This window comes from Amphibalanus amphitrite, unplaced genomic scaffold (genome assembly GCF_019059575.1).
Source record: "Amphibalanus amphitrite isolate SeventyFive unplaced genomic scaffold, NRLGWU_Aamphi_draft 000506F_arrow, whole genome shotgun sequence".
In the NCBI taxonomy this organism is placed as follows: domain Eukaryota; kingdom Metazoa; phylum Arthropoda; class Thecostraca; order Balanomorpha; family Balanidae; genus Amphibalanus; species Amphibalanus amphitrite.
Genome location: NW_024882000.1, coordinates 156338 through 182696, shown reverse-complemented (window position 1 = coordinate 182696; position 26359 = coordinate 156338). Strand labels below are relative to the sequence as shown.

Sequence of the window (26359 nt, the reverse complement as noted above, 5' to 3'; positions counted from 1 at the left end):
CAGGCGTATCCTGAACCCCTACAGCTTTCACTGTGTCTATACAGGCACGTCCGGCACCGGCCGTCTCGTGCCCGTCAGCATGCTCGACGCGTCTTCACGAAGCCTTAGCCTCGGAGCTGCACCGCGTGTAAAATATGAAAAACGAGCAATGTGCTTTTTATTAAGTGCAACAGACAGCTGGTGAATCGATCTCATTCGTCAGTCCATCTCAGCAATAGGGTTGAGGCCGACATTGACAATTAGGGTTACGCCATAAAGTGACCGATTCTCAAATCATGCTCAGTTTTCACGCATAATAAGCGTACATCAAATGTTGTATGATTGAAGTAGGTCAATATTTGCGTGGTCATCTGACTGATTCGTTTTTATTCAATGGATGTAGTGGCCGTAGCGGCATAGCCATTAGGCAATGAACAGCTTGTAGTAACAAAAAATAATTAAATAATACGAAAATAGTAAAAGGTCCGGCATACGTAAGATCTGAATATGCTATTACTGGCGGCGTTTCTGACGCCGATGTGTCGTCTGGCGGCGGGAAGTCCGCGACTGGGTGCGTGGGTCGTCTCCGAGTACCCGTCCGTGTCACCAGGCGCCTGTCAACAGAGTCCCCGCGCCTGTCGGCGCGGGGACTCTGTTTACAGAGTCCCCGCGCCGGCCAGCGCCCTTTGGGGGTGGTTAGACTCGGCCCGGTGGTAACAAGTGGCCGCCGCCGACCCAGACTGTTCAGTCTGAGACTGAGATAGAGACTCGGGTTCCCTGGAGACGATGGCAGACCGTTGACAGGCCGTCGAGCCACAAGACGACGGGTCGTCGAGACAGTGGGCCTTTGAGAAGGCGCTGGGCTGGGTCTTCGAGGCAATGTGAGAGGATGGGTAAAAAATGATGATATTTGTAGCCTCCTGAGACGGTTATTGGCATCGGGATTAGTTAATTATGTCGAAAATGTCAATTGCAGATAAATGCAACTTTAAAATAGTACCTTTTTACAGAACTTCGCCCAACCGAGCCCAAAAAACGACTCGTTTCTTCCGTTGTTTTTCGTTAGCCAGATAACTAAGCATGTAAATTTGGGCCGTTAATAAAAGCTACATTTGAAATAACTAGTCATCAAATATCGACAAGTTTCAAGGCTTCGTGGCTAGAAATTGTTCAGCGCCTTGGACACTTCTCTAGGCCGGAGCCAGCATTCGACTGATAGGTGACTTATCACATTTAAACTTTTACATGAGATTGAGAAAACAAATAGTCAATATACTAGCTGTGCTTAGCTTACCCAGCACGAGGCTTTGATGGCAGGTTATTAGGAGTCTACTTTTATGTGCAATTGGAGCCCTTAAAATATCATAAACATTTCTTTTTAATGACCTCACTTCAAATATCATTATTGATGTGGAATTTACTTCGTTCTTGCCTTTTTCCAGTGTTTTGTATGGACTACTGTTTGTGCCCATAAAGTTTTCGTATTTCTCTGCCCTCATATGTCTGTGGGTGTGGCGTACTTTGTTCAAACAACAAGTATATGTACCTCTGACTTTGCATTTCTTTCCGGAGGCCTCTTCCGGTTTCCGGTGGGAGCAACGGGTGCAACGGCTTCTCAGGAAATAGTTGCCTGCGTTCTATGGAAATCTGGCTTTTCTGCACGCCGTTTTTACTTTCCGATGTGTTATTATTCCCGACCCATTGTTCATTAACAAGCTCACGGCGCATCTCATTTCCTAGCTGTGCTTCTGTGGTATCTCGACTCTCTCCCTCTCCCTCTTCCTTTCTCTTCCTCTCTCTCTCCCTCCCTCCCTCCCTCTCGCCGTCTCGCTCTCTCCTGTATGTATGTGTGTCTGTGTGTGTTTGTCCGGTGTTTCTCGCGCCTGTACCGGTCACCTGTCCTTGCCCTCGTTCCCGACTCCGTCTCCTCCTGATCAGCCTATACCATTCTCAGACGGGAATAGTCCCGAACTGTGACGTCACCGTCCTGTGTGCGCCCCTCCCCCCCCCCCGGCCGGTCGGCCAGGGGGCGGTCAGAAAGGTCAAAGGTCACTGTACGCGGCCACCACTCCGCATGGCAACATGGTCTGTCGGTCAGAGCGGGCAGTGGCCGTCCCGCTCTGCAGGCCAGACGGCAATAATGTTTGGACTTGAGCCCCCCCCCTTCCCCCTTCCCCCTTCCCATCCCACCCGATCGCGGTGTACTCAGAAAGCTAACATTTGGTTCAGATTGAGTTGACTATTCTAGAAGTTATTCATTAAAAAATAATCTATAGGGGCTAGGCCCCATACTCCTTCGACGATTTTCCGTCCTTCAGTTGCTTTCATGTCTTGATACATGAGAAGTTTCATGATTATTAAGTTTACCTAAAGTGCTTCAGTTGAAGTTGATGTTTATTTCATCTTGTGCCATCAGTTGCTTTCGGGGTATTTATTTACGTATATACCGGGTGGCCCAGAAAAAACGTTCCCAATTTTAAATCAATATTTCTCAGAAAGTGATAACGATACAACATTGAAACTTCCAATAGTCAATGCGACATATATTTTCAGTGAATGGTATGATTTTTATGTTATTCGGTCAATTACTTTTTAAACGGTTCGTGTTTCTAGCATGCCATGTAAAAATCACTTTTTTGCTCTGATGTTTACAAAAATGTGAGTGAACGGGCCACTTCCATCTCGGCACCACGGCCTACAGCCATGACTGCTACTGGCAACTTGCAGTAGTCTCATTGGTGGTTTAGGCCTCAGGGTGACACATTCCCTCTAGCTTTTTTCCTTATTCGGTCGATTTACTATTTGATCTTCTTGAAGGGAGGGCGATCAGCAGTAACCCATGCACCGTGCCACTCCTTTGCCTTGAAACAGGATTGTGTTGAAACGAATGGCATCCATTAACACAACTTTGGCTTAGTATTTGAATATTTGGCACATAAGTGTGACAAAAAAATAAAATAGCAACACACGTGCTAGTATCATTCAAGCCGTTCTATTTTTTTTTGTATTTTTTTCTAACATGGTACGTCTAAGCCAATCATTACTTCCGTTCAACAATGGCAAAAAAAGCAAAAACGTTTTACTTGATTCAACATAAGATTGCTGGCTTGAAAATGATGGTACAGTGTTATAATTTGGCATACCAATGCGCAAAGAAGTGACGCAAACTTGATGAAAATTTTGGCTCGTTTTTGCACTCCTATTTGAGATATAGGCCTGCAAAGTTCGGAACGTTTTTTTTGGGCCACCCGGTATGTATATATATATATATATATATATATATATATATATATATATATATATATATATATATATATTGGTGTATTTGGGGCAAGATATTTTCTTTGACAGGCGATTGACAGGCGATTGATTTTTTTTGACAGGCGAGTTCGAGACAAATTCGGTTCTTTCTTTCACATATGAAAGGCAACAGGACAACTGCCTATCATTTTTAGACGTAACCGTCAGACATGTGCTTGGATCCGGAAAAATGGATCTGAGATCCGATCCCATGGATCCCGATCCGAGATCCATTCAGATCATAGATCCAACCCCTCAATTTTGTCGAGAGATCTACTGGGATCATAGATCTGACCCTTCAATTTTGTCGCTAGATCCACTCGGATCATAGATCTGGCTCCCCAATTTTGTCGTGAGATCCGTTGGGATCATAGCTCATACATAGGTGCTCAAAATGTTAACAACTTTCTTTCATAAGAAGTTATGAATACCAAAGTATGGTTAGAAACAAACAATCTTATACAAAGACCATATTAGTAAAGGCATCCAGTTACATTATACAGAATACAAAATAAAGGAGGCTCATGACGGTCACAACTTGAGAGAATTGAGTGACATGAAGATTGTTCACAGTTCACATACCAACAGAGAAGTTTGCATTAACAATTAACATAGAGGTAAGTCAAAGTAATGACTAATGAACAATACATAACTAGGTACCTACCACATCACAATTCATGTTAGAATCTACATAATGATATTGATAAGACAATCTCATTGATCTTGCATTAGACAACCATGAGGCTTTCCAGTTTCCAGCTACCACAATTGATTGATAAACAATAAAAGATGATACTGACACATGTGGCTTGGTTAGGTAAAGGTATTTCAATCTATTGAAATAAATATTTGATAAAATAAACTGAGATATAAACAAAAGTATGAAAATATTCAACAGCCTGCGGAAGCGATGGGAAGCGAAATATCAATTGTAATGGCCTTGGACCAATATTTACCGTAAAATGATTATTCAGTATCTAAATTGAACTCGTGACGTCATTTCAAATAACAAATGAGCTAGGCGTTCTACCTTCGAGTATAATGAAAATAAATAAAAAATCAAACTGGAAATTCAAAAGTCTGGAGCTTTTTTTAAAGAATGTTCATTTTTTCTGCCTCACATGATTTTACGATACGATTGTTTGTGAATATCATCTTTGTAGCGTTGAATTTAATGACGTAAACGTAAGCTGAAACTGTATTATATGGCCCTGAGCGGTGTGCGCCTTGCATCTTAATTTTATTCACTTTTCAAAAGAATAACAATATCTTACGTCATTAGTTTAGAGGGCCTATTACATGGAATCTTTTGGAATCATTACGGTCTTGGTCAAATTAAGATTTTTCATTGGTCAAACGATAATGACGTAATAAAACCATATTACCAAAACGTGAGCTGTGAATTTCGTTTGTCTTTTTTTGGGAGACTCTCTCATAACAAAAGCACAGCATGGCACCATACGTGGCAGCTGGCAGGATGCCAAAAGTTGCCAAAAGTAGGTAATCTGAAGAAGTTGATGCCATTTTTGAACTTGTAATTTTATTAGGAAAGTATTAGAGGTTGGTTGCTATTCTTACTAAATCGAAATTGTGTTGCACATACTAATAGCTCATATGAACATTCTGGATTGGGATTTCATACTTGGCAGAAGTGGATTGCTGGATTATTTTTAACAAAACTGACCTATTTGGCTTCCAGGTTTGATTTCCTAACATCTGTCCGTAGGCGGCAGAACAGGGGGGGGGGGGGCACCAGGGTACAGTGCCCCCCATAGAGTTTGGCATTTTAGCATTAGCCCTACTGGCGTTGCAGAAAGAATGGGACCAAAATGAAAATCTGCAGTGCCCTGCTGCCACTGCATCTGTCTGTACTGTTTGTTCTTTGAATTAAAGTGGCTGTAGCTTGTTGATAAGATTGTCATCAGTGCTGTCATGAAAAAGTTACAATTGGTCACAAAAAGTAGCAATATGCATGTTCTTGGTTTATTTTAAATGTAGTACAAATGTTGTTTATTTAAATTCAAATTTAATGATGATACCTAATGATCACAAGTGGTCTTAACCAATAACCATGTCCACAAGTGATAATTCTCAATTGTATTGCACTGTAAGGTGTACAATTATGTAGGATAAGGGTTTCATTGGCTACATGTTGTCGTGAGATCCATACAGATCATAGGTCCTCCACAAATTTTAGCCCGCTGGATCCACAGAGATCATAGATCCGACCCCTAAATTTTGTCGAGAGATCCATTCAGATCATAGATCCAACCCCTGAATTTTGTCGAGAGATCCACTCGGATCATAGATCCAACCCCTCTATTTTGTCGAGAGATCCACTGAGATCATAGATCCAGCTCTCGGATCCAAGCACATGTCTGGTAACCGTACAAGCCACTCTAGACAAATATGTGACTAGCGTTTATGTGAAGCCTACCAACATCGGTAAAACGTTGAATGCCAAAAGTGAGTGCCCATCCAAATACAAAAGCAGCGTCCTACGCGCCTTCGTCACGCGGGCGGTCAAAACGAGTTCCACCTACGAGCTGATGCACTCAGAGTTCAACCGAACAAAACAACTTCTCGTCAACAATGGCTACACAAACACAGAGATAGACGAAGAGATACACAAACAGCTCGATCATCATCAGAGACAACAAACAACATAGAAGAGTGCGAACAAAGTTCATCACATCTACTACAAAAAACTACATGAGCTCACAATACAAAACCGACGAACAAATATTAAAGAGCATTGTGAAGAAAAACACTGCATGCAACAGAGATGACGAACAGCTACAAATCAACATTTACTACCAGAGCAGAAAGACACGTCAGCTTGTCATGCAGAACAGCCCCGCCACACCCAAGGAGTCGAATCGCACAAACGTAGTTTACAAATACACTTGCCCCCACGAGGATTGTAGGCCTCGTCATAACAACTACGTAGGTGCGACCACGACGGCGCTGAGTAGGCGACTCACGATGTACATCCAAGAAGACACCGGCCCAGTAGAACACTGGCTTGAACAACACAAACACAAACCCACTCACAAACACCTGAAGGAGAACACTGAGATCATCGCCACTGTCAACGACCATCATCGACTGTTCATACACGAGGCGATATACATCACCAGACACAAACCACCACTCAACATACAAAAGTACACAAACATCTCTCTGGCACTCTGGGGAGTGTAGAGATGATATGTGTTACGCCTGAATGGTATGTAGGAAACTGTGTGGAATGTCATGTAGATGCTATGGAAAGTGATTGAAATGGTGCGTGAGTGCTTCATGAAACATGCACGTTTGTAGTATGTGTGTACGATCGTCGATCAATGTAAATAGTTGACTGTCGTATTTGCGCCAGGTTAGTGAAAGTGTTATAATTATGCCGTCACATGTTTTTGTTGCATAGCTATTTTCCCAAACGACGAATGAGAAGTAGCATATCCCGACCAATCCCGACAGACCCTGTTAATTTTGTACTCAGTCTTGAAAATGATTGTTTGAGAATACAATCGAAACGCGTCAACAAAATGAAAAACTTTAATGAATATAACTGAAACATTAAACTCGCTACCTGAAACAATCAAGAAAACATTCAACCAAGCTCAAAAACTCAACAAAAAACTATCAAAAGCGAAAGCTGCCTTACTGTTTAATGACATCTGCCTCAAAGAAAGAAGAAGAAGAAATATATATATATATATAAATATAAATATATATATATACATATATATATATATATATATATATATATATATATATATATATATATATATATATATATATATATATATATATATATATATATATATATATATATATATATATATATATATATTATTGTTTGCATTAAAACTCGCCGCTTGGGCACAATCAACAGATGCCATCATTGGATGACACAATGCCGAAAGTTCACCGAAACGTTAATGATTGATCAATAAGGCATTCAAATAAGCTAGAACCGGAGTCTATAGGCTTGTTTCGTTGTCGCCTTGTCGTAGGTAAAGTTGTAAGCAGACGGTGGTGGATATGTTGTTGGCTAACTGTGAACAAGTCGGTCGGAAACTTGGCCTAAGAACTTCAATCGTTGAGCAGACAGTTGGATGGCTTTGCAAGCTATATTTGAGGCAAGCTCACCCCCGCGAGAACACGATGTGCTAAATGTGTGACACTTGCGCAGCTTTTCATTGAATTCTTGCTTATTTTTATTCTTTGTTCTAATTAAAATTGGCTATAAGAAACATTGCTTTCATTGGAAGGCGCTTTCGACACTCAGTGTTATTGAATGAATATGCTGATGATGTAAAAAAAAAAAATACGTTGCCTCAAGTAATAAAAATAGAGAACGATTTTATGCGTAGCCGTCATCATGAAAATCTCATTTTTATTAGTAAACGAAGGTTTCCAGTATTGCCAAGTTTTTTAACCTAGCAACCTGGTATTGCAATTAACAGCGAATATCACGTTTCCAAGCATACATATTGTGCTTTTTATAGCATGTAGGGATCATCTATGCGATTTGTCATCTATGCGATTTGTCATTTCATGTTGTCATTTTTATTTATATTGTCACCGCTTTATTAATCAATCTGTTCCCTGTTGTCAATCGCGCGTCAAATTTGTTTGTTATTTGTAAACCGGCCTGCCGCTGGCCTCAACCTTCCTAGTAACCGCTGTGCCATACGCTATAGAACCGCCGTCCAAAGGTCACGGCGGCACCCCTGAGGCGGCCGCTGCCCGTCCGTTTAGGAGCCCATTGTCGTGACGTCATGACTGTGAACAAAGGTCGCGGTAGGGGCTCTCCCGGCAGCCGGACGGTGACGCATACGTTGAGCTTGTTTCTCGCCGCGCCTGCGGGCATATTGGTATACTGTCTATCGTCCGTATTTTATGTACAATAGTGAAATATGTAATTTTGTAAATACACTCTCCTACTCATCGGCGCAAAGCTTTGGAGGAAGACAGAAGACGAAGCGAGGGCGACATGAAGAGCCCTGGTGGCTGACGAGTGCTCGGAAAGGAACACGTTTCCCGATCACCGCGATCGGATGATGTAAACTGGGACGACCGTCACCCCTAAGTTTACACTGGTGACCCCGACGTGATACGAGCTACTCGAGCACCACGCCATGGAGTCGAGCGACGCCACCCGGCAGCACACCGCTCCTCCCGCAACCAACTTCGGCTCGCCTACACATCAACTGGATGCAGCGGACCGGTCCACAGCCCAGCTTGCTACCATCGCGGCTCTCATCGTGAGAATCCAAAACCTCGAGGCCAGCAACCGACGCCTGCAAGACGCTCTGCGACGGGATCGTGGCTGGAGCCATTCCCGCCGACGCCCAGCGCCTCGCTCATCACGGCTGCCGACACCAGCGTGCTCTCCGACGCCGACGCACAAAGATGATGCCGTCTGCTGGTACCACCAGCGATTCGGCACCAGGGCACGCCGTTGCAAAGTGCCGTGCAGCTTCTTCCGCCGCGACCGGACTCATCAACGCGACCGTCAGACGCCTCTCCCGTCACGCCCTCCGACGCCGACGTACCCAGACAGCTCTGTCTGCTGGTACCACCAGCGTTTCGGCACCAAGGCCCGCCGCTGCGAACCTCCGTGCAGCCGGGCGAAAGCATCTGCCACAACACTTCTCTTCGTGCGGAACACGAAGACTGCCAAGCAGCACCAGATCGACGCTGACGCCCCGCTCAGCACACCTCGCCGCAATCCACCGAGTGGGTTTGCCCAACCGACGCCAGCTCCACCCAACAAACAGCCGGTAGCCGCCAGCGAACCAACCAACCGGAAGCACAGGCCTGCTCTCTACTCAGCCGACTTCGTCCGCTACCGGACCTCCTCGCCAGCTCCCAGACTGACGCCCACCAGCAACATCGACCGCTGCAAGCCTGCGTCTCCGGAAGAGACGCCACACCAGCCTACGCAGCAGTCCTCCGCCTCTGCGACTGTGCAGCCGCAGGGTACTCAGTCCAGCGGCCCGCCGGCCGCGCCACCGCTCAGCAATGAGCCCAGCGGCCCGGAGCTTCTGATCTACGGTGACGCACCAACTCGCCCTGCAGCCGTCGCTCGGGCTGACGCTGCACCATTGCAGCCTCAGCCGATACTACGGACGACCCGCTCCGGCCGCGTCATACGACCTCCGGTAAGATATCGCCATGTCACTTTTGTCCGCGACATGTCTGGCGAGGGAGTACTGTAGGGATCATCTATGCGATTTGTCATCTATGCGATTTGTCATTTCATGTTGTCATTTTTATTTATATTGTCACCGCTTTATTAATCAATCTGTTCCCTGTTGTCAATCGCGCGTCAAATTTGTTTGTTATTTGTAAACCGGCCTGCCGCTGGCCTCAACCTTCCTAGTAACCGCTGTGCCATACGCTATAGAACCGCCGTCCAAAGGTCACGGCGGCACCCCTGAGGCGGCCGCTGCCCGTCCGTTTAGGAGCCCATTGTCGTGACGTCATGACTGTGAACAAAGGTCGCGGTAGGGGCTCTCCCGGCAGCCGGACGGTGACGCATACGTTGAGCTTGTTTCTCGCCGCGCCTGCGGGCATATTGGTATACTGTCTATCGTCCGTATTTTATGTACAATAGTGAAATATGTAATTTTGTAAATACACTCTCCTACTCATCGGCGCAAAGCTTTGGAGGAAGACAGAAGACGAAGCGAGGGCGACATGAAGAGCCCTGGTGGCTGACGAGTGCTCGGAAAGGAACACGTTTCCCGATCACCGCGATCGGATGATGTAAACTGGGACGACCGTCACCCCTAAGTTTACAAGCATGTATACATGGTGCTACAAGGCCTTACCCTAGCCAGAAAACTGCCTCGCTTTGCCCACACCCAGTCGAAGATGAGCCTCTGATCATTACCCCGGAGGAGAAATGTCGCGTGGTTCGCTGGCGAGCATTTTAATGGTCGTCTTTACAGTTGAAACAGATAGCAAACCAGGAAGTTGCAAGTTGAAAACTCATTGTGACACTTTCATATGATCTGACTGAGTTGTAATATTGAGCGAGTAAAGGCAGGGGTGGGGACATATCACGTATCTCCCGCCACCCTCGACAGTGTGATACCCATTCCTTTGGAGAATCTTGTTGTATTTATACATACAACATCCACAAACATCTTGGCTTTTCAGTTTTCTTTGTTTTTGTTTTTGCCTTTTTCAGCTTTTCAGGAAAAGAAAGTTAGGCGGTGTTCACCGCCTAACTTTCTTCTCCTCGTTCAGTGAACGTAAGCATTAATTGTGCTCGCACTAATTTGTCGTGCGCACGATTGCCCAGAATGAGTATCAAAGTATTGTGAGCCGACCTCCTTGAAGTTGGCATACTTGAAGTATGCCACCATTTTATTTAATAAATTGCAGATTAATTTATACATATAAACTAAATATATCAACATCAGTTTAACGAGCAATTCATGCCATATGAATGTCTTCACTAGGTCAACTTCGCGCAACCGCGTGAACACTTGTGTGATAAACAGTACACACATAAAGACCCGATTGTGGCCGTCCCTTTGCATGAAGCCATATAAGACAATGCTGTTCACTGTGATGTATGCGCCCAGGCACACACAAACGCAGACACACACAATGCCCGGTTATGGAGCGCACTGCACACCACACAATGCCTGGCGGATGTACTCTTTCCGGAACCGTCGCGGCTGACGCATGTACGAACTCGTAGCGGCTGCCGCTCAGCGCGGACGGCAATTTCATTAATATCGTAACACAGACCGGACAGAAATAGCGGTCCCGGCTCTTGGCATAAGTGTCGACGCATTCAGCAAAGTTTTCTCTCAGGCGGGTGGGTTTTTCTCACGAGTTTTCTACCAGTGGAAAGGCTAAGGCACGACAAGCGACGGCAGCGGTTGAAAAGAGATGCAGATAGAGGTGTTTCTACCAACATGGGAAGGGTGAGGCAAAAACCAAGGTGTCATGCCTGAGGGGTGCGGCTCAACAGTGAATGAGAAGACACAGGTTTCCGTTAGATATTGGCGAATCGACAGCGATCGGTGACTGCGCTAACAAGTGACCATTTTAGGTGGATGTATGCACAAGGTAACGAGATGGCCCAGTAATCGGGAAGTGAGAGCGCCTGTCGTCCCGCAGATTGGCACAATTGCCGATCAAGGTCAGGACGGCCGTCTCTGTTGTGTCTCCATCAGAGACAACTGGATTGCGGTGATGGCTCCGGGCCGAGCTGAGAGCTGGCCGCTCACTTGAGTCGAGAGAGCCAATCGGCGCCCGGTTACCGCCGCCGCCGGACGGAGAGCTGGTAGCCGTGGGCGCCTACAGCGTGACACGGCAGAGAATAGGCCAGGTAAGGGCCGCTGGATCGCCACTAAACCCGGCCAGTCGTGGGTGATACTGCCGCGGACAGAGAGATCACGCCGGTCGTAAGGCGGCGGCGGCCGGGGTGGAGCCGTTCGAGAGGGACGCCGTGGGCCGTGCGCGCCCGGCGGCCGGTGTCGCTCGCGCTGCCAGTCCCCGCCAGATCGTCCTGTCGCCACTGGCGGCGCCGCCCTGACATATGTCGGTGCTGTAACCGGCGCGTGACGACGCTGCGTCGGTCCGACACCACTCGGCCGCGTCCACGCGACCGTTTGTCAAGTGTCCCGGCGCCAGTTGCGAGGCAAAACACCGGCGGGCCCGCAAAAAGCCGCAGATCCGTCCAAACATCGCGCATCGCGGACCGGAGCGCTTGCTCTCCGCTCTTCAGAGCCGTCAGGTCGGCGAGCGCCGCAGCCAGACCCAGTCAGGTCGGTGGGCGCCGCACCCTAGACCCAGTCAGGTCGGCAGGCGCCGCACCCAGACCCAGTCAGGTCGGTGGGCGCCGCTCTACTACACCCATTCGTTAGGTCCGCGGCCGGGTCTCTCTGGAGCTGGATTCTTGAGGATAAGATAAGAGGTCTGTGGAAAAAAGATCGGCCCTTAGGAGAAGGTAAGGTTTCCCGAAAAAGGAATCCGTCCGTTACAGAAGGAGGGACTGTTCTATAGAAGCGGGAGGACATCTGAAGCAGCGCTATGTCCTCTGGAAACGGAAAGTGTCCGATGTCCAATGGTCCAGCGCTGGAGACGGGAAGCTTATACTATTATGAGTTGCGACCAAAGCTTGAAGGGAACACGTTTTGAATATAAGTGTTCCACACAATTCGATTTTAACCGTTTGATGAACAGTCGTGCTCAGTGTTCATTTCCCAATGCTGGCTAATGTAATCCGAATCTAATGGGTTTTGTGTACCGCAAGGCAATCGCCTTTTTCTGGACGTAACCTCTGCACAACTGCGACCTCATTTAGATGTGAAAAGAAGTCTTATCGCCAACTGATGCACTTACATGGGACACAGCGAATAGCTCGTTCACAGTAATTCATGAATGATAAAGGTGGATTATACAGACGGACTTTATGATCCGCGATTCTGTACGCCAATGTGTTTTTCCCCATACTTGTCTTTATGACACCGCACTCACAGGTAATAGTCTGGTGATGGAGGCAACCTTTGCAGTTTGCATACACGGCCTCAGTAACAGGACCGCATGACATTCACTCTGTACGGTATATGCAGACAGATGAATGCACCCTGAATGCAGCGTATAAGTATTTACCTACTGTGGGCCGACGGACGCCTGCTATCGTCGGCACACTGGGCGAGCGGGGGCGGGGGCGTCGGCGGCGGCGTCTCCCCGCCCCTGTCGATGGACAGACTGGGTCACTGGATCGCCCATCCTGGCGGCCGATCTAGGACAAGCCGGTTGTTGCCAGGCACCCCTGCGCCAGAGTACGGACGGCGAGAGCCGTGGTGGCTGGACGCCGAGTGAGGGAAAGGGAAGAGGGTTATGGAATGGACGATGGATATTCCAGTGAATGCATGCTCGAAAAACTGTCTCCTTCGCTTCTAACGGAACTGACGTCAATCGGACGAAGTTCCTCAGCTTCTAAGGTTGCACTCAGCTCAGAGATCTTCTCGACTTAGACTCACTGGTGATCCACATTCAGGGAACGCCAGTCTCAGCCGGTGACAATTACCGTATTGGGTTCCCTGGAACGGCCGCCTCCTGCGGACCACTGTTGACGCCGGGCAGCGGCTCGGAGTTCCCAGAGAGGGCGTGTCTGAGGTCCCGGCGGCACCCTGGTTCTCTGCCCACATCCGGCGCGCACCCCTCAACGTCACGTCGCCCCGCGACGCACGTAACGACGCCGTTACGGTCAGCAGTACCGTCACGGCTGGCTGCAGCACGGACGGCACGCTGAGGTCAGAGGTCTGCTGGGGGTGAGGGGGAGGGGCTGCCCAGAGACGGAGATGCCGGGAGGGGTGCCGCCCAGAACCAGACGCTGTCTGTGGCTGCTTATAGCCCGTTTATCGGCCTAACTTTGTAGACACGTCGATCAGGACCTAAACGGTTTTGGTCTGGGTCAGTGATCTCTTCGCATAAATATAACTCAATTTGTAAGACTAGCCTCCATCAGATTGACATGTTCCTGTTGCCATAGCATACATTCGTTATAATAGGTCTTCTTTTCCAGCATTTGGGATGAATAAAGCGAGATAAACGTTTTTTTTGCCTTTTTTGTAGGCGACCTGACGCACGCTACCAAAGAAGTGCACTGCAACATATCTGAAATGTTACTGAGCTATTTTGAGCATATCCTGGACGTTTTTGTTATAATAATCACCGAAGCCACACAGCCACTCAATGGGTTACGCACAGTGGACTTGGAACGCCTCTTACGTAGCTCCCCGAGTTCTATCCCCACCGATGGCCCTCAGTAATGCTGAGTGATGGGGGTAAACCTCTAGTGATGCTGACCCCCTCGGCGTTATACGGCAGACGTATGTATTTACTGGCTACTCTGACGGTCGTGGAGGACCGTGCCGAGACGGGCCGTCGGGTCGGACCTGTGTCCGGCTACACTGATCCTAGCGAGACGTGTCTGCCGCTCACCGGCTGAGCCCATCCTAACGGCACGCCCACACGGCCGCCGGACTGCAATTACCCCCTCATATCCTCCAGAAATGGAAAGGAGCCGCCGCCAGAACGGCTGCTCTGAATATAGGCATTGGCAAAACAGACACGGCTGACGTTACCACTAACCATGAGTTCTAGTGGACGTAAATAATGCTGTTTTATCAAACAATTCTGTAGGGCTGTGCGTGGTGTGGTATAACCATATTTGGCATCGTTTGGTTCCCATTCAATAAATATTTGGATGCGATAGCTAAGTCCCCGTCTTACTGCCACCCTGATGCCCGGGTAGCACTGTGCTTTTTCCCGGCTTGGGATCGGTGGCCGTGGTTCGTGACCCGGATGCATTCTGTGACCTGGCTGCTGCGTTGCTTTTTTGCCTGCCTCGGGAGCGGTGCAGGCCGCGGTCTGTGACCTGGCCGTCGTCCGTGACCTGGCCGTCGTCCGTGACCTGGCCGCGGTCCGTGACCTGACCGCGGTCCGTGACCTGACCGCGGTCCGTGACCTGGCCGCAGTCCGTGACCTCGCCGCTGTAATTTTTTGCCCGCCTCGGGAGCGGTTGCCGCGGTCCGTGAACTCGCCGCCCCTCATCGCTATCGCCCGCCATCGTCCATCGACCGGCGATTCGGTAACTGTTGACTGGCGATTTGGTAACTGTTGACTGGCGCTCATCGGCCGGCGCCGGATGTTGCCCAAAACGTCCACCAATATGCCGGCTGTTGAACTTTGGCCGCTGACGCTGACAGACAATCAGCTGACGCTCGATTGGTAGCCCATACCCCCTTGGTGACCGCTGACCTCTTTGAGCTACTGCATCGTTAAGCCGGTGTCTTACTTTGATTCGTTCTTTTTTTATTCTTTATCCGCTTATTTATAGCGATTCCTGGATTCCCTGTCTGATTTTAAAAACTGTTTCATCCTTCCAATTGCAATGAGTGCATCATCACGATACACTTACAGCATACATAACATACGTCATCAACATTTCTATCGCAATTCTGAGCGTCTCTGTCCTGTTTGCTCCTATGTCTTCGACCATCTGCCTGACCCCCCTCGTTTCTGCTCCTCAGGTCCGAAGGGCGTGACCACCGACCGTCGCGGTAATCTTCTGGTGGTGGATAACCGGGGCTCTGCGGTGGTCACTTTCTCCACCGGGGGACGTCTGTTGGCCCGGTTCGGCAGTCGCGGCACGGCGCAGCACCAGTTCGCGGGACCGCACTACGTGGCCGTCGACAGCCAGGACCGCGTGGTGGTCACCGACTTCCACAACCACTCCGTCAAGGTGGGTCACGGGTCGGTGCGGCCGGTTACATTGGTCACGGGGCCAGGGGTATGGTCATTGGTCACGGGTCAATGGGTATTTGAGTTTTCACGTTTGTAGGATGGGGGACGTTCATTTGATCAGTAGGTTGACCACAGAGTCAAGTCTCGAAGAGAATTGTTTCGGGTGTAGGGGTCACGGGGTCCAAGAAAGCTGTCATGAGATCAGAAAGGCTGGTCACGGGGAGGAAGATATTTTCACGGAACAATGTTGAGTAATGAAGGCAATCAGGATGGGATTAGGGGGGGGGGGGGGAGGCTGGGTTTCACATGAAGTACCAACTCATAATTATGTCAACCATGGTCTTAATTCTACGTAAGTAGGCAATACCCATTAGCTTGATAATAAAAACCCAGGATTATCTGTGCTTCTGAGACCGGAGGACGCCCGTCAGACAGATGGATCCGGTTCATGACTCGTACAGAATGGACACCACCTAAATCCACAGCGGCGTTTCTGCGAATGACCGTGTCACGTTTCAGTTGGGTGGTGAAGTTCACCATCGGCGTCATATTTTTGCTGGTTAAGGTATGAAAATAAACTCAGACTGGCGCTAAACTATGATTGTTTAAAACCAGCGTGACTGCGCCAAACTTTTGGAGACGGTCTTTTACAAGTTGAATCCATTGCGTTTGTTATCAGACTATGGCTATTCATTTTGAAATGAGTTATGCATGATTCATGAACTTTCTCTTTAGATCATGGTACTATAATTTCATTCAACTGGTGACAATGCTCCAACTTACCGGGTGGCCCAAAAAAAAAAACGTTCCGAACTTTGGAGTCCTATATCTCAAATTCGAGTGCAAATAACGAGCCAAAATTGTCATCAAGGTTGCGTCACTTCTTTGCGCATTGGTATGCCAAATTATAACACTGCACCATCATTTTCAAGCCAGCAATCTTATGTTGAATTAAGTAAGGCATTTTTGCATTTTTTGCCGATGTTGAACGGTATTGATGATTGGCTTAGACATACTATGTTAGAAAGAAATGGAAAAAAGAACACGTGAATGAAACCAGCACGTGTGTTGTTATTTTAAATATTTTTGTCCCACTTAGGTAGGTGCCAAATATTCAAATACTGAGCCAAAATAGTGGTAATGGATGCCATTCGTTTCAACAACCCCTTTTCGAGCAGAAGGAGTGGCGAGTGGCACGGTGCATGGGTTACTGCTGATAGCCCTCCCTTCAAGAAGATCAAACAGTAAATCGACCGAATAAGGAAAAAAGCTAGAGGGAATGTGTCACCCTGAGGCCTGAACCATCAATGAGACTAGTTGCCAGTAGCAGTCATGGCTGCAGGCCGTGGTGCCGTGATGGAAGTGGCCCGTTCACTCACATTTTTTTAGCAAACATCTGAGCAAAAAAGTAATTTTTACATGGCATGCTAAAAACACGAACCGTTTAAAAAGTAATTGACCGAATGACATAAAAATCATACCATTTGCTGAAAATATATGCCGCATTGACTATTGGAAGTTGTAATGTTGTATCTTTATCACTTTCTGAGAAATATTGATTTAAAGTTGGGAACGTTTTTTCTGGGCCACCCGGTATACCCCTAAATCAGAACACCAACACTCTATGCTCGTTATGCAAGCACATCCACGTAAGGGCTGTCGAGTAAATCCCGCACCACTTATTGTGAAGCATCTGCCCAGTAGACCATGCAGGATGCGCTGTAGTGCAGTCTAATTGTTCTCCTCCGAGCACTGAGCGCTGAGTTGCTCCATATGCAGGGAAAGGCTGGACGAACTGACATTTGACCGACACCATCTCACCAAATGACCAAAGGAAGGCTGCCAACTGCAGCTAATGATAATCAGGTTAAGTACATAAACGTTCCCTTTTTGCAGCTCCCTTCTGTTATATAACCCATCACATATATTAACCTGGAACGGGCCTGGACTCTGTGGCAGACCAGCCGCGGCGGTGAGCCGGAAACGCCGCTCGCGTTAAATGTCGCCGGCCAGACGTCGGGTGGGCGGCGGGAGACGGACCGTGTCCGACTGCCAGGGCCCGGGCATCACTCGCCGCGAGTTTTGCGGGTCACAACACGGCACGTGGACGGGCTGATTGGAATTATGGCGCACATGTGCTCAGCAAACGTCATCGTAACAAGCCTTGGATTTTGCAAACGATCTAAATTTCCAATGGGTGGCCAATATACGCACTTTCTTGATTTAGAAAACAGAACAAAAACGGCTAGAACTGGTAAATTGGGTGTGATATGAGGAAAACATCGAATTGGTTCTACTGGTTGCTGCTTCTCAACATAATGTGGAACACATCAACCAGTAGCGGAGGAACGCATTCAGTTAAAGGGGGGCACTGCCGACATTTGATCCCATTCTTACCATGGAACGTCCATAGGACTAATGTTAAAATGCCAAAATCAAAGGAGGGCACGGTGCCCCGGTGCCCTCCCCGTTCCGCCGCCTATGACATCAACCAGTCATGGAATATCTAAGACAGTTTTTGAAGCATCTTTGGCGTATGTAAAACGATCACAATTCAGTTTGCTGTAAGATGCACATTGCAAATTCCACAATTTAGCTCGGCTCAAGCCGCACAGCTGCAAACTCGTCTTGCGGCTCGGTGGCATCACCCCGTGCGGCTGCCGTCGGAGCAGAGGTAGGCTGTACCGCATCACTCCGGTGCACGGCGGCACAGCCTACCTGCTCACCGCTCCGGCGGCCGCTCGTCGGCGCGGCGCCTCGAGACTACAGACCGTCCGTCAGCCGTCTGCTGTTCAGAGAATGAATGTGTTTGGTGAGGGTGACGTCATGTTTACGGTTTACCCTGCCATGATAACACGGAGTCAACATGATGAGTGAAGTGAACCCATATTGTGGCATACCGGCAGAAATTCTAGACTAATGGGTTCATAAAGTCCGTTACAGTCCAGACGGCAGTTCAGATGCTGTTGCTGTGCAAGTGGCAAACATGGAAATGAGCAAACAGACATCCAGTCGGCACCAGGCACCAGACAGAGTAGCTATGGAAAATGCCAACGGATGCCTTCCACGGCGTCCATGATCAATACTAAATCTAGGCAGCGTGGGTCAGACATGGCTGTGTCAGATTCTCGTATCAGTCGGTGCTTTACACAAATCGCCATGGTGATGCAAACATTCATAAGCTCAGCTATCAACTGTTCTTAACAACTGGTATCTCTTACAGCCGGTATGTTGTGCATAAATGTAATACTAGAGGAATGTCAGTTCTTATTGAGATGAACGACAACTTCTGGGCAATTGAGGATTTTCAGAGGCCATACCTACTAGTGATGTCAATCGGTTACCGAAAATTTCGGTTACCGAAAAGATATGCTGACCGATTCGGTAATCGGTCGGTCAGGCCCCCCAAAAATCGGACACTTTCGGTCACCCTGCCAGTGAAACCATTTTCAAAAAGAGAAAGTATTCCATTTTTGCCTAGTTAAAATGAAATTTATTGGGATGTTAATGATAAAGAGTTGCAAAATTTCCCCCAAAAGCTACAAGAGATGCCACATTTTGGCAACTTCAGTACCGATCCTGATCCCACCCAGCAGGCAGCAGCCACCCATTGTGCAACCACAACTACAAGCAGGCTGATTTTGACTCAGTTGGCCCCACAAATACACACAATTTCGAAACTCAATTCCAGTCTAACTGTTAAGATATCACCTGTAATCAAAGAAGTATTGCCTACAAAAATCATTATACAGTGATCAAAAATGCAAGGACAAAAAGAACTTGAATTACTGAAATGTGTTTCTGAAGACTGGACAGTTAGCACTAAGCACTTAGCAGTGATCACATTTCAATTTACATTTCACAGGTGTTCTACTATTCCACATTCTCCTTAAATATTGCAGGTACCAACCAAATGTTTGAAATCTAGATGACCACAACATAAAAACATAGGAATCTTGATAAAAACTAGAGGGCCATGTCCGCTTTCTGCATCATCTCCAAACACAAGGGATTTTGAAACAGATGCGCCATAACAGCGACTTTAAACCAGCTGATTAAGTTGCTGCAAAAAAGGTTTTGGATTGTTACATGCTGCCTCGTGAATGATTTTATTGATGTTAATGGTCCAACACGATTTTGATTTGAAGTCTAATGAAATCAACATTGTAAGTGTAATTCACTACAAGAAAATTAGTTTCACTTCAATAATTCAACCAAAAGGGCATATAAATAAATATTACGTCATCGTCTTACATCCTTTAGTTAGGGAAGAGAGGATCTTAAAAGTCAATCCTTGGTTCTACTTGGGTTCTACTGGGTTCTACTATTATTTTGCGCCACTTAATTTTGTCTGCATATTGTGTTTTCTTGTAAAGATAAGACAAAGTGCCAGTTTAATGAATTTTCATTTCATTTTTGGGACGAAATTCAGGCTCAGAGCTACCTAATACCTGCCTTTTCAGCTGGATTTTCAGTGTCAAATTCTTCGTAGAGTATCTCAGACCACATCTCAAGACTCAAGGCCAGTTTCCAAGCAGTGTTGATGTGTTTTGTGGTGTTTTGATTCTGCCTTTTCTCCTAGGGGATGTTGTCATGAACATACCTATTACCAACCATTGGACTTACTAATTGATCGTGCTTTTGCAACATAATGAGTATTCTTCCTTACATTGTAGACCACAGCAGATTCTTGACAATTCTAATTAACCAAATCTGTGAAATGCTGAGGTCCATGTGTTCCTAGTCTACCCTTAGCAATGTAACTTCTACCACAAAATGTATTTTGCAGTGGCTAGGAATTGACTGAATTTGGACTGAAATGCCATTTCCCATTATTTTCCATCAGAATTTACCAATTATTTTAATTTTGGGGTATAGTAATAGCAAATAGAATTTCGGTCAAATTTCGGTCAAATTTTGGCTTGGGATGTTATCGGTCGGTATTCGGTCGGAAATTTTTCCCAAATTTTGATTTCGGTCGGTATCGGTCAGACATTTTTTGGAAAATGACACCACTAATACCTACCATCCCGGATGCAATACATTTGACGTGAAAGCAGCATTTTGTGTTGCAACATTGGCGTTTATTAACCCGCGCGGGGCTGGGGGGGGGGGGTAAATTTTACCCCCCCCCCCTCGCGAATTTTTGCAATATCTCAAAAACGGCGGCGCGCAGCGCCGCCAAACATTCAGTACCTTTTCTTACATCAATGTGACACGTTCCCTGAAAATTTGAGCGAAATCCGTCGGAAAATTTTTGAGAAATTGACGTTTTAGTGACGTCATGTTCGCCATTTTCGCCTTAAAAACGGCAAAAGTTCAAACACCGCTAACATCTTCATTTTTAAAAGAATCAAGACGTAGCAAAAAAGGATATACGTAATTCTACTATGTCTATCAAATGGCCATCTCGGTTTCTTGAAAATTTTGGATTTTGGCCCAAATTTTTCCAAAAAACTGACTTTTTTGGGAAAATAGCTATAAAATCCAAAATTTTGAGTGTATCGAAAAAAACCGGAATATATGTCAGAGAAGTGGTCTATGTGTACCTACATACCAAGTTTTAGAAGAATCGGTTCAAAAATGTGGGAGTTATTCAAAATTGTATGACGTCACGACACACAAAAATTTTGAAAAATGACTTTTTTGGAAGTTCTAGACCTCGTACGGAAACAAAAATAGCACCATTCGACTCGCCGTGAAAAACTGCATCAGATAGACACCTTTTTAGGCCTTAGCAACCAACTTCAAAATTTGACCTCACTTGACCTGACCTTGACCTGACCTCGACCTGAAATTCATCCAGAGGTGGTCTATATCACTTATTGAGTGTGCCTATTGAATTCTATGAGTAAAATGACCCATAAAACATGTGTCGCACATGCCCTTTTCTATATTTTGTTTTTGGTGACCTGACCTGACCTGACCTGACCTTGACCTTGACCTCTGAATGATATTGTATGCAACGAATATTGTCTTGGTAGCCTAAGAACACGTTTTGGGCGATCAGTCTCAGTCCATGACTCCATTCTTCGGCAACTACGGTGCAAGGCCGATACTGTAGGAACTTGCAATTTGTACCCTTGACCTGACCTTGACCTTGACCTCAAACTTAAAATTAAGTACATGTTTTTAGTTGTTCGTGATGAGATCTTTCGATTGGCGTTTGAATTTTCCAAATCGGACCATTAGTTCGGGAGATAACAGGGGGGGGGGGGGTAAAATTTACCCCCCCCCCCAGCCCCGCGCGTTCGGCTGGAGACCCCAGCCCCGCGCGGGTTAACGGAAATGGTTCACTTCCATAAAACATTGTTAGATATTGTGTGCTATGAATGCTTGACGCATCAAGCTCGAACTTCAAATGAGATAATTACGATTATGGGCTCGGACGACTTCACGTCTCAATATTTTATTTTCTAACAAATAAAGTCATTTATCCAATCAGTCAGCCACTGCCCACTTGGGAATAACTGCACTACCAATGACCAATTGCGTCACTGATAAATTATATCTGTTTAAACAAGAAGAGGATTGCTTGGAGTTGGAGCTAAACGGTTTGGATCAGTGACCACTGACCAATGACAATGAAAAAAAGTCATAATTCTTCAAAATGTGAATGTACGCCAAGAAACAGGATGTTAAATATTGTCACTCTCAGGTTCAACTTCTAAATGTTATAATGAACCAGCCAGTTTGATTTATTCGACGCTGTGTTAGATGTTGACTGGCAGCTTTTGCAAAAAAAAAAAAAAAAAAACAGTGCTTCCTTCCATGAGCTGAATGCCAGTCCATTCAGCCCGTTCAGTCTGCCTTGTTCCTCCTGGTCCTGTTGTCTACCCAACCGTCTATTTTGTTGGCTGTAACCTACCCGTTTTCTAACTCTTTTTTTTAAATTGCGCGTTCTATTCGCCAGGTGTTCAATGCGGACGGTAAACACCTGTTCAGTTTTGGCGGGAACGGCGAGGCTCCTGGTCAGTTTAACGCGCCAACCGGAGTCACCACAGACCGCTACGACAACATTCTGGTGGCCGACTGGGGAAACAGCCGCATACAGGTGCGTTATAACTGGGAAACAGCCGCATACAGGTGCGCTATATGTAACTGGGGAAACAGGCGCATTCAGATGTGTTAGAACTGGGGAAACAGCCGTAAACAGGTGCGTTATAACTAGGGAAACAGCCGTAAACAGGTGTGTTAGAACATATAACTGGAGAATCAGGCATAGTGGGACAAGGGCAACAGTCGAACGCAGTGATGGGCGATTAAAACTTCGATAGCAGTTGTGTACACAGGCCATTTAAAGGATGGCATTCGCGTATGCGCCTTCATTGAGCGAAGAACCACCTCTGTACCAGACTTCCGGAGGGCTGACCCAGCTACCCTCCCCTAACGACCTGGCGGGCGCTAATGGGCTGTCAGACGGCGCCAGGCGCTCTGTTTTATCAGCATTTTGATGGGCTTGTCCAGCCGCGGCCCGAGATGAGAACCGTGTCGCTCCGACGCCGCACCTCCAGTCCTGCGCCGCGGCTGTTTTGACGCCGCGCTGTGCGAGGCGGTGGGGCCCAGGGTGTTGGGGTCTGCGGCGGTGCGTCTGAGGAGGTGGCCACAATACGCCACCGATGTCGGGACCGCAGGCGCCACTCTGGCGGGCAGACGCGCCCCGCACTGGCCCGGCCGTGTATACAGATATATGTGCGTCGTCATGCCAGGCGCCAGCGAACCGTGGTAGTCGGGTCACTGTTAAACGAGCCGCCCGTTCTTCCTGTTATTTTGTTTGATATTTCGGTTTAAATCATGTGTGGCTGATGGTACTTAGCTCCACGACGTGATATCTGGGCAAAGAGCATCCGAACGAAATCATTAGGATTTTAGCGGTGTCGCTCTTGTGAGAATCCATCGCCTTGCGTCCCATTTACAATGGTTTGTGTGGAGAATTGATGATTGGTTTGTATTGGAAGCTGATCTCCGTCCTAGTGTTCTCCGTCCCAGCGTTGCCGCCCAGTGCAGAGCTGCGTTCCGTTTCTTTCAACGCCTCGTCCCGTTTGGTGTCTCTCTCCGTTCACCATTCTGTCCTGACACCGCTGACTCTATTACAGGTGTTCGACAACACGGGTCGGTACCTGTCAATCGTCAACACCGGCGCTACTCCGCTCTACGGACCGCAGGGTCTGGCCATGTCGCCGCAGGGACACGTCATCGTCGCCGACACGGGCAACCACGCCATCAAGTTCTACACCTACCACCCTCTGGCAGCGTAACACCCGTGATGGTCTCCACTGCCGTGCCGTCCTGTTCCGTGCTGCGCTGTGCCTCATGTGCCGTGCCGTTCTGAGCCTACCATACCACGCCGTTCCTGCCCTTGACGGCTGGTGGCTGAATGTTGCCCGGCGCGCCTGGTCCGTCCCCAAAGGTCGAACCCCCCCGATACCTGTACCCGGGGAAGGCGGCTGGCGGGGTGCGCCGGTCCGTCCCCCGTCCACCCGACGGCGTACCCCGAGGCTGTTTACGGCGACCGTGTTTGTGTGGCAACCACTGCAATCCTGCGGCGGACCACTAATATCTCCGCCTGCATAAGACAGTCGCTGTGGGCGCCTGGTGCTTTATTACGAACGGAAGTGCAGAGGGAGAGAACGTACGTACATTGGCAGTCAGCGCAGAGTGCGCCGTGCTATTTATCAGACAGGGAAAATTTCCCCGTGAATGCTTGCTGTCGATGTATAATACGGGGTTAGGTCTGGAGCCTGTCCGAGCTACGCTGTCAGCCGTACTTAGGAACTGATTATTATTGCAGTGGTCCTGGTGGCTGCTTGGACCGCGGTCCGTTTATATCCAGCCGAGCCCGTGCGCCTTTCGACGCACCGCTGAGCGTGGAAAACAGCCCGCTCCTGCTGATGTAACCGTCCTATATTACTGCACTGATGAACGGTGCCCCTGTGCGGTGTCATAAACGATAACAGGTGGTACTTCTAGCACGTGTCAGGGGCGAGGGACATGGCGGCCCACCGGGACGGCGACCCTTCTGTGCCTTCTGGGTAGGACGGGGAGAGGCGAGGTGACGGGTCCTCTCGTGCTGATGGACTGGTAAAATGATGTAAAAATGTTACATCGTGCGGCGCTGGTGCTCGAAGACGTTACGAATTATGGGATGGTATTTATTGAACGTAATTTACTTGTGCTTTTGTTAAAATATTTAAATATTAAAACAAGGGCTTCTGTATGTTTTTTAGATTTTCGTGCGCTGTAGTGTTGATCTTTTATGTGAATATTCGACAACCACATGTCACGATGGGCGGTGCTATAGTTGCTACTTATGGCCTGCTGCGTTTGCTAGTATTACTTCACTTTTGTGGTAGTGGCATTATTGCAATAGCCGCTAGCGACCGGCCGAAGTGCTGCTTCTTTGGCCAGTTGTTGGTTTCACTGAGCTGTGTGGCGCGGGGTATGGAGCCAGTCTGACTGGGATGGGGGGGGGGGGCGCTGGGTTGAACCGGGTGATGTCTGCCTATCTGTGAGTGTGTGGACGTCCGCGGGTCTCCCCAGCTGCGCCGAATGAGTCACAAGTTCTGGGTGCCGGGTCACTCGCACTCCAAGTACCGTATATGTGCAGCACGCCTAGCTTAGGGCGCCGCGTCTCCGGCACGCGACGACTCGCCATGGACCGCTGTCGGGCCCGAACCGTTTTTGGATACAATATACGCTGTGTCACTGCGTGGGTCTGTTGCTTGTTCGAGCTTGATAGTTGCGGATAATTTTTGACTTGTGTGTTGTATGCGTCGGTTGTATGCGTCTGTTCCCAAAAGCTATTCAAATCTAAATCTGATAGGTATATCATATTCATATTCTACGTGGACACTTTGATTTTTTTTGCATATGATATTCAAATTTCGGTTTATGAACAACGTCACAAAATTTGGCTGGCCTTACGTCATGTAATAACTGCGGTAGTAACTTGCGATATACCGAACGCCTGCCACGTGCGGTGTGCGCGCCTGGTGTGACTAGATACGACATGAGATTGAAAGCACATTTGTTGATCTTATGAACGTCGCACGGAGCTGTCGTCAAAATACATCTCATGTAACCAAACCAGTCATTGGTCTCACACATGTAAGTACGTACATGTCAGCTGATGCAATTCTGTTATGATTATAATACGTACTTTGAAATGCGTCCATCCCCGAGGCATTATTGGTCACCTGCAATGATTTCCATTCCAAAGGCTCGATCATTTTTACTTGCATTAATTACGTTATACTCGCCCTGCAGCTGTGATGTAAGGTGTGTGAGAATTATGCAGTTGTTTAGGACTGGATCACATCCACGGGGTCTGGTCTGAGACAAACAGAGCCCACGTGTAGCGTCGGGCCTCCGTCACGCCCGGCCGCCGTGGCCTGCTACTTCTGGATCGTGTCAGTCACGATAACACGATCAATATCACACGTTGGCAGCCACCGATAGGGTGGCGTGAGCTCCACCCAACCAGCGACAATGGACAGGCGTTATGGATGCATGAAATGATGCAAACATATAACTGATGCGGAGTTTTCTTGAATGTGAGCGTAACTCAAAGGATCAGAATAAATGACGATTCGTAAATTCCATGGTTTTTAATGCAATGGTGAAAATAAATATTTTTAGCCAATTAATACTACAAGTAGGTACGTTCGCTATTTATTGTTGCCACATTACGATCGTCTCTGCAGGTCTATTGATACTGTAACTACGACATAATGCTAATTGATATAAGGTAATTTACTGATACAACATGCGGTTAAAATATGCCTAACAATAA

The 26359-nt window shown here is 47.5% G+C and overlaps 1 protein-coding gene across 1 annotated transcript in view; it reads left to right on the top strand.

Annotated features, from left to right (window-relative positions):
* LOC122392916 (tripartite motif-containing protein 2-like) overlaps window positions 1–25276 on the top strand; it is a 105268-nt gene extending 79992 nt beyond the window's left edge. The window contains exons 13-15 of the mRNA XM_043388278.1: window positions 15354–15565; window positions 22481–22621; window positions 23664–25276. Of these exons, the coding sequence (XP_043244213.1) occupies window positions 15354–15565; window positions 22481–22621; window positions 23664–23825 (515 nt within the window). The 3' untranslated portion in view covers window positions 23826–25276. The remainder of the gene's footprint in view (window positions 1–15353; window positions 15566–22480; window positions 22622–23663) is intronic.
* The last annotated feature ends 1083 nt before the right edge of the window (window positions 25277–26359 follow it).